The sequence below is a fragment of the Heterodontus francisci genome, chromosome 43, assembly GCF_036365525.1.
Source record: "Heterodontus francisci isolate sHetFra1 chromosome 43, sHetFra1.hap1, whole genome shotgun sequence".
NCBI lineage: Eukaryota > Metazoa > Chordata > Chondrichthyes > Heterodontiformes > Heterodontidae > Heterodontus > Heterodontus francisci.
In genome coordinates, this window is record NC_090413.1 from 31,454,629 (window position 1) to 31,463,994 (window position 9,366).

The 9,366-nt window shown below is 43.8% G+C and overlaps 1 protein-coding gene across 1 annotated transcript in view; it reads right to left on the reverse strand.

Annotated features, from left to right (window-relative positions):
- odad3 (outer dynein arm docking complex subunit 3) overlaps positions 1 to 4,330 on the reverse strand; it is a 59,712-nt gene extending 55,382 nt beyond the window's left edge. Inside the window, exons 1-2 of the mRNA XM_068021380.1 lie at positions 3,856 to 4,330; positions 1,019 to 1,140 (exon numbers count right to left, since the gene is read on the reverse strand). Coding sequence (XP_067877481.1) covers positions 1,019 to 1,140; positions 3,856 to 3,931 — 198 coding nt within the window. The 5' untranslated portion in view covers positions 3,932 to 4,330. The remainder of the gene's footprint in view (positions 1 to 1,018; positions 1,141 to 3,855) is intronic.
- Positions 4,331 to 9,366: the final 5,036 nt, after the last annotated feature.

The window sequence follows — 9,366 nt, forward strand, 5'->3', positions numbered from 1 at the left end:
TATGTGGACAAGCCCAGCACCAGGTTGTAGGTTGAACAAGAAATGTGTAATGTGGTGCATTTGAACATTGTCCGTTCATATTCTAGGTCCTGAGCCTGGACGCAGACTAGGTATAAATGTTGGGGTCTTCTCTCTGGAGTGACCAAAGCCATTGATTCTGACCTCCATCACAGTGTCATCGCCATTGTCACTGACTCCATCCCCTCCTTGGCCACATATTCAGCCTGTATCATACCATGCAAAACCTTGGAGTCCTGTTTCCTGCAGAGGAAAATTGCTAACGTCTACTTCTGCAACATTGCACACCTCAACTCTTCTACCACGGAAACCTTTATCCAAGCTTTTGTCATCTTTTGGCTTGATTTTCTCAGTCACCTTATTGCTCACCTTCCATCCTCTCCATTTACTCCAATTGGTCCAAACATATCCAACCACAATGCTCAATGACTCATTTATCCATTATTCACATACTCACTAACCTACATTCAGTCAGTGTACCAATCCATTAAATTTACGATGTTCATTTTCAAATCTCTCCATTGTCTCACCATTTCCTCAGTCTCTTCCAGCCATATATCCCATCAAGCATCCTTGGGTCCTCTGACTCTGAGTTTTTCCCCTCCTCTCTTCACCATACCATTAGTGACACCTCCTTCAGCCACCTCAAACCCGCCCACTTGATTGCCCTCCCAATGCTGATTCCTCTCCTCCTCTCACTCCACTTTCTTAAACCCTAACTTTTTAACCAAGCCTTTGGTCACTCCTTCTAATTCTCCTTCAATAGTACAACATCTATTCTTTTTACTATTCTCACTTTTCCCCCTTCTCCCTCTGTGAAACACCTTCGGGCATTTTCTATGTAAAAGGCACTATAGAAATGAAAGTTTGTTGTTGTTGTTTCTCCATCACTGATGAAGACAATTAAAACATACAGATAGGAACTTGTTACAATGAAGGAGAATTTCTGAGCTTGTCAATGAGATCAGTGTAGCTTCCAGGTTGGCTGATCTGATCTTACCATCAGTGCTCCTGCCAGCATTCTGTGCAGGCGCTTATTGTCTTGTCTGAGGTATTGAATGGTCTCCTTGTTTTTCTTGATTTTCCATTGTGAACTTTCATAATAAGCCTTACGATCACCCTCTGAAATAAACCAGTCAATAAGGTTAGGATATTCTGCAACTGTGCACCATCTCACTTTGATCAGCCCATGGATCCAGTCTAATCAGGCATTGGCAGCAAATGGAGAAACACAACAAGTTTTTAAATTGGAGGGAATTTTTGCAGCAAAATTATCCAGACTTTGCCGATGATACCAACTTGGATGTGTGGCAGACAGTGAGGATGATACCAATTGACTGCAACAGGCCATAGATAGACTAGCAGAATGGGCAGACAAATGGCAGATGGAATTTAATACAGAGAAGAGTGAGGCAATGCATTTTGGCAGAAGGGAAAGGGAGAAGCAATATAGACTAAATGGCACAGTTCTAAAGAGTGTACAGGGTCAGAGGGACCTGGGGGTTCATGTGCATAGATCTTTGAAGGTGGCAGGACATATTGAGAGAGTAGTTTCTGTTATAACCAGGTGAGAAAGAGGTCGAGGGTTCCCTTTCAGCCTTCACCTGTATCAAAATCTTGCTCTTTTTTTTTTTGATTGGGAACAATCTGGCTTCCCACTTCCAATTTCTCTCATTTGTGGGTAAAGTCCCGGATGCTAGCACCCAAATTTCTGTTACGACCAGGTAAGAAAGAGGTCTAGGGTCCCCTTTCAGCCTTCACCTGGTCTCACCATAACAGGGTGTAATTTTAAACACACTGTGTTTTTAGCTCCCCCTTGGTGAATCCTTGTTCACTGCTTTCCAACTATAAGGCAAAGAAACCAGCACAAACAGGCTTTCTTAGGTTTAAAGAAGAAAAGCTGAAATTTGTTAAACTTAAACTCTAATTCGGTTGACGCCTACGGATACAGGACGCACCCACACTAACATGCATACGTGATACACACATGCAACTCGAGACAGAAAAGAGAAGAAAAAATAAAGGAAAGTTTGAGGCAATATCTGAAGAGTTTTTGTTACGGTTCTTCGAGCTCATTGTAGAGTCCTTGATTGTAGGTAGATCTTGCTTTTTGTTGGGGCCCAGTATTCTTCTAAAACATTGTTCGCTGTCGATGCCTTTTCTCTCTTAGGGTTCATGTATCTTTAGTGGATTCAGAGACTTGTGAGAAAGAGATGGGAGCAGACAGGAGAGATCTTCTCAGTCCAGGAGTAAACAAACACTCTGAGTTCAAACAGTTTTACAATTCAGAAAAACCCAGGTTGCCAAGCAGGTCTGACCACGTCTTGGATTGTATCACCTTAGCAGTCTCTGGAATGCTCCTCTTATACACAATACCTGGTGATCAAGGTCCATTGTGGGTGGAATGTGTCAGGGAATGGTTCTTTGTCCCTCCAATCACCGTCTGTTAATAAGCAAAGATCTTTTCCAGCCACGGCTGATCTGTTTAACAAGTCTTTTGTTCATTCCAGTAACAGTTTAAAATCAACGTTCATGACAAAATTAATGTGCCTCATTTTTGGCAGGTGGGGGCCTAGCATGACATTAGCAAAGCATATGAGATCTGGGGCTTCATAAATAGAGGTGTTGAGTACAAAGGCAGGGAAGTTATACTGGATAAGCTGAATTATACTGTATAAAGCTCTGGTTAGGCCACAACTAGAGTATTGTGGCCAGTTCTGGTTACCGTACTTTAGGAAGGATGTGAGTGTCCTCGAGAGGATGCAAAGGAGATTTACCAGAATGGTTCCAGGGATGAGAGATTTTAGCTACCAGGTTAGGTTGGAAAAGCTGGGGTTGTTTTCCTTGGAGCAGAGGAGATTGAGGGAAGATATGATAGAGATGTTCAAGATTATGACAGGTTTAGATAAAGTAGACAAAGAAAAGCTGTTCCTGTTAGCTGATGGTACAAGTCTAAGGGACACCAATTTAAGGTTTTGAGTAAGAGATTTGGGTGGGATGTGAATAAGAACTTTTTTTACACAGCAAGTGGTAATGACCTGGAACTCGCTGCCCACAATGTGGTTTAAGCGGAGACAATGAATGATTTCAAAGGAAATTGGATGGGTACTCAAGGCAAATAAGCTTGGAGGGCTACAGGGACAAAGCAGGGGAATGGGACTGATTGGATTGCTCTCCAGAGAGCTGGCATGGACTCAATGGGATATGGCTTCCTTTTGTGCCATAATGATTCTGTGACTCTATGACTTTTACGTCCACATTTAGTTGCAACTTACTGATGCAATAGGTCATCCTTGGCAATAAATATCAGTAAAAGTATCCTCTTATATCCTCTATCTAAGGGAATGGATGCTGGTAAGACTGATAAAATGCCCCCTCTTCAACTTGTTCTGCTCTTCACCTTCCTTTCTGTTTATCTCACATTCACTGAACTATTTTCTCACATCCCGCCCCTTCCTTTTATACCCTTTTCTCCCTCTTTTTTCATTCTCACTTTAACCTGATGCCTTCTCACCCTAATCATTTTGCTTCCCATTCTCCCTTTGTTTCTTTTACCTTCTGTTTACATTGCTCTCTGTCTCCACCATCATCATTGTGGTTCAAATTCTCTCTCTTTCTAGCTCACATTCATTCTTACAAGTAAATCGAGCGGATCAAAGAAATAATTTTTTCCACACACTCTAGGTCAAAATATCTCGAGTTGGCTTCACTGTCCTCAGTCTATCCCAACGTTCTAGGAGTTTTGTTATAAGGGACATGCCCAAGTCACTCTCCTCCACTCAACCTCGTGTATACATTAAACCAACCACTTACCCGTTAAACCAACCAATCACTTACCCAATAACTGGATTTTTTTCTGCAAATCCCAGATCTGTTCCTGCACAGGGATTCGCATACACGGCAGTCCTAGCATCTTCGTCCTTTTGGGCCTCACTTCTTGGTCTGTCTGTCTGTATTCTCTCACCCTCCAAGTCTTTCGATGTCCCGGTACCTACTGAGTTGATAGTCTCAGTGTCCGATTGTCCAGGGCATATTTCTCGCTTTGTCTCGATATTCTATCTTTCTGCCTCTGTATCTACACCTCTTTTTCCATCTTCACTCCTGTACCTATCTTTCTGTCGCTCTCTCCATCTCTCTCGCACTCTTTCTCGATCTAACTCCGTTTGCTCGCCGTATCAATCTCCCGAGCAACAAGCAACAGACCAGTTGCCGAGAAACCACAGTTTCCGTTTCCCGTTGACTTCACTGTAGTTCCGATCAGGATTTTTTCTCGTTACATTTCCCACGAAGCAGGCCTGGGAGTTTATCCCCGACCATCCCCCGTATCTGTTCCCTCCCTCAGTATTGCTCCTCTGACTGTGCAGCTCTGCCTCTTTATTGCACTCGAGCTTCGGCATAGATGATGTGCTGAAATGGGACATGATCCCACAACCTTCTGACTCAGGAAATATATAAACGCAAGTTCTTTCTTTTACCGGTATATTGCTAACTGCACCCAAGGCCAGTTACAGAGCTGGGGTGGGTAAAGAAGAGCGCTGCCAACATTCCCAGTGTCATTATTAAATCCAGATTTTGACATTAGAATTCCATAAAGTACCCAATTTAGAACTAGGGAAACAAAGTCAGTTCTGTGAGTATCTTCCATGTGGTAATTATTAAATATGAGCGGCCGATATTGATACTGCAACGAACAAATGTTTATATAGAAATAAAAGCTTCTGTTTCTGTCTCCACAGATGCTGCCAGACCCGCTGAGTATTTCCAGCACTTTTTGTTTTTATTTCAAATTTTTATATATATTTGTTCATGGGATGTGAGCATTGCTGGTAAGGCCAGCATTTGTTGCCATCCGTAATTGCCCTTGAGAAGGTAATTAGCCACCTTCTTGAACCATTGCAGTGCATGTGGTGTAGTGCAGCCAGAGTGCTGTTGGGAAGGGAGTTCCAGGTTTTTGGCCCAGCGACGATGAAGGAGTGATAATGTTGTTCCAAGTCAGGATGGTGTGTGTCCTGGAGGGGAACTTGCAGGTTGTGGTTTTCCCATGCATCTACTGCCCTTGTGGTAGAGGTTGTGGGTTTGGAAGGTGCTGTCAAAGGAGGCTTGGTGAGTTGCTGCAGTGCATTTTATGGATGATACACATTACTGCCACTGTGCACCAGTGGTGGAGGAATGCTTAAAGTGGTGGCTGCTTTGTCCTGAATGGTGTTGAGCTTCTTGAGTGATTTTGGAGCTACACTCATCTGTGCAAGTGGAGAGTATTACATCAAACTCCTGACTTGTAGATAGTGGACAGGCATTGGGGAGTCAGAAGGCCACAGAATTTTCAGCATCTGACCTGCTCTTGTAGCCATAGTATTTATATGGCTGGCCCAGTTTAGATTCTGGTCAATGGTGATCCCCAGGTTGTTGATGGTGGGGAATTCAGCAATGTAATTTCATTGAATGTCAAGGGGAGATGGTTAGATTCTCTCTTTTTGGAGATGGTCATTGTCTGGCACTTGTGTGATGCGAATGTTACTTGCCACTTATCAGCTGTTAGGCCAGGTGAGGAGGGGGTCACAGTTGCCCCTCTTCCCTTCCTCTTATTTGACCGCAATAGGATTTATTCCTTTTAAACAGTGGTTGTGCTTAGCACCTCCATGAGTGTTTTACCTTTTACCTTTAACGTGATTGTGAAAGAACCAATTGGACAGGTTTTCTTGAGTTTAAACAAGAAAGAGGTGAGTTTATTATACTTAACAATCTAAACCCAATCAAAAAAAAAGCTACTGATTCACACACACATTCACATGAGAATCACACACAAATAGATTACAGAGTGAAAAGTAAATTTTGTGGTTGTATTAGAGTCCAGTATAACTAAAACATTAAATACACACCCTGTGAGGTTGGATGATTCGATGGTCTTCTGGATGAAGTTGTATTCTTGAAGTTTTCGGGTGGTCAAAGTGCACTTTGTGGCTGGCCAGCTTGGCTCAGGGATTTCTTGGAGGAAGACATGTAGGTGGTTCTCCTCCCCTGGTCTCTGTAGCAATCTGTAGGCTTGGAGGGCCCACAGTCATAGATGGTTTTCAAACTTGATGTTTTCTGGAGAGAGAGACAGAAAGAGGCACACAGACTTTCTGCTGCTGCAGTTTCAGTTACTGCTTGTTTCTCTATTCCAGGAAACTCTCAGCTTTTTCAGAGGTGGTCAGATGGTCACATGACTGCCTCAGTGTATTCTCTGGAACCTTCTAATGAGATACAAGGTTCAGAATTGGCTCCACAGGCCCCAGGATGCCAATATTTACATTTGGAGGGGTTTGCTCTTTCAAAATCAATTTGTCAGGATTGCTTTGAATGCCATGCTAATGAAGCAATCCGAGGTGATTCAATTACTTAGAGCAAGCCATTGTTCTGGGTCCAGGCTCCTCTGTCTCCTGTTGGAGGCCTTGGAATGTAAAAAAAGTATTTCATATGCAAATTGCAGTGGCCATCTTGACTGCCAGTTGTTAAAAAGTTAACTGTAGGATTTTTTCCATTAAAAGTTTAATGTAAGTTTCCAACCGATGAAGTAATATTTCTCATTTGGCATGTCATGTTTTCTTGACACAGCCCAAGCCTGACTGTTGTCCAGTTCTTGCTGCATGCAGGCATGGACTGCTTCAGTATCTGAGGAGTCGCGAATAGTACTGAACGCTATGCAATCATCAGAGAACATCCTCACTTCCGACCTTATGATGGAGGGAAGGTCATTGATGAGGCAGCTTAAGATGATTGGGACCAGGACACTATCCTGAGGAACTCCTGCAGTGATGTCCTGCAGACGAAATGATTGGGCTTCAACAACCTGTTTCTATAATTCTATGAATGACAACCATCTTCCGTGGAGAGTTTTCCCCCTGATTTCCCATTGACTTCAATTTTGCTAGGGCTCCTTGATGCTACATTCAGTCAAATGCTGCCTTGATGTCAAGGGCAGTCACTCTCACCTAACCTCTGGAATTTAGCTTTTTTGACCATGTTTTGACCAGGCTGGAGCCAAATGCCCCTAACGGAACCCAAACTGAACATCAGTAAGCAGGCTATTGCTGAGTAAGTGCCGCTTAATAGCACTGCTGGCGACACCTCCATCAGTTTGCTGATAATTGAGAGTAGACTGATGGGGCAATAATTGTCCAGATTGGATTTGTTCTGCCTTCTGTTCACAGGACATACCTGGGCAAATTTCCACACTGTCAGGTAGATGCCAGTGTTGTAGCTGTACTGGAACAGCTTGGCTAGGGGCGTAACTAGTTCTGAAGTACAAGTCTTCAGTACCATAGCCAGGATGTTGTCAGGGCTCGTAGCCTTTGCTGTATCCAGTTGCTTCAGCCGTTTCTTGATATCACATGGTGTAAATTGAGTTGGCTGAAGAATGGCATCTGTGATGCTCAGGAGGAGATGGATCATCCACTTGGCACTTCTGGCTGAAGATGGTTGCAAATGCTTCAGCCTTGTCTTTTGATGGGCTCCTCCATCATTGAGGATGGGGATGTTTGTGGAGCTTCCTCTTTAGGTTGGTTGTTTAATTGTTCACCATCATTCACGACTGGATGTGACAGGACCTGCAGAGCTTTGATCTGATCTGTTGGTTGTGGGATCACTTTTCTGTCTATGCATGCTGATTCTGCTCTTTAGCAGGCATGTAGTCCTGTGTTGTAGCTTCACCAGGTTGACACCTAATTTTTAGGTATCTCTGGTGCTGCTCCTGGCATGCTCTTCCTGCACTCCTCATTGAACCAGGGTTGATTCTCTGGCTTGATGGTATTAGTTGAGTGAGGGATATGCTGGGCCATGAGATTACACATTGTGGTTGAATATAATTCTGCTGCTGTTGATGGCCCACAATGCCACATGGATGCCCAGTTTTGAGCTGCTAGATCTGTTCTGAATCAATCCCATTTAGCACAGCGGCAGTGCCACACAATATGATGGAGGATATCCTCAGTGTGAAGATGGAACATTGTCTCCACAAGGACTGTGCGGTGGTCACTCCTACCAATACTGTAATGGAAAGATGCATCTGCGATGGGTAGATTAGTGAGGGCAAGGTAAAGTAGGTTTATCTCTCTTGGTTCCCTCACCACCTGCCACTGGCAGCACTACTCTTGATGATGGACATTGAAGTCCCCCACCCAGAGTACATTCTGTTCCCTTGTTACCCTTTCTATGCTTCTTTCAAGTGGTGTTCAACATGGAGAAATTGAAGGAGGGTGGTAGGTGGTAATCAGCAGGAGATTTCCTGTCCCATGCTTGACCTGATTCCATGAGACGTCATGGGGTCTAGAGTCAATGCAAAGGACTCCCAGGGCCACTCCCTCCTGACTGTAATACCGCTGTGCCATCACCTCTGGTGGGACAGAACATACCCAGGGATGGTGATGCAGGGGTCTGGGACAGTGGCTGTAGGGTATGATTCAGTGAGCATGACTATGTCAGCCTGTTGCTTGACTGGTCTGTAGGACAGCTCTCCCAATTTTGGCACAAATCACCACAAGTTAGTGAGGAGGACTTTTCAGGGTTGACTGGGAGTGTGTGCCTTTGTCGTTCCGGTGTCTAGGTTTATGTTAGGTGGTCCATCCAATTTTATTCTTTTTCAATTTTTCAGTAGCGGTTTGATACAACTCAGTGGTTTGCAAAGACATTTCAGAGGACAGCTGAGAGTCAACAGCATTGCTGTGAGTCTGGAGTCACATGTAGGCCAGACTGGGTAAGGACGGTAGATTTCCTTCCCTAAAGGAAATTAGTGAACCAGATGGGTTTTTATGACAATCCAATAGTTTAATGATCACCATAACTGAGACTAGCTTTTTATTCTAGATTTATTAATTATTTGAACATTAACACAATATTGTGTCAGGCCATTGATTCTGTTGTGTCTAGTGAAGTATTAAGCATGTATGTGCACCTGGGCTGAATCACTTTTCTCCCCTCCTCGCCTAAGATGTTGAATGTTAATTGTTACAGTGCAGAAGGAGGCCATTTGACCCATCATGTCTGCCCCAGCTCTCCGAATGAGCATTTCATTTAGTGTCACACCCCTGCTTTCTCCCCATAACCCTGCACATTCTTCCTTTTCATACAACAGTCTAATTCCCTTTTAAATGCTTCAATTGAACCTGCCTCCACCACACTCTCAGGCAGTGCATTCCAGACCTTAACCAGTCACTGCGTGAAAAAGTTTTTCCTCATGTTGCTTTTGCACACAGGCATAAGTCATACAGTCATGAGTTCTGCTGAAAGGTCACAGACCTGAAACGTTAACTCTGTTACTCTCTCCACAGATGCTGCCAGACCTGCTGAGTATTTCCGGCACTTTGTTTTTAT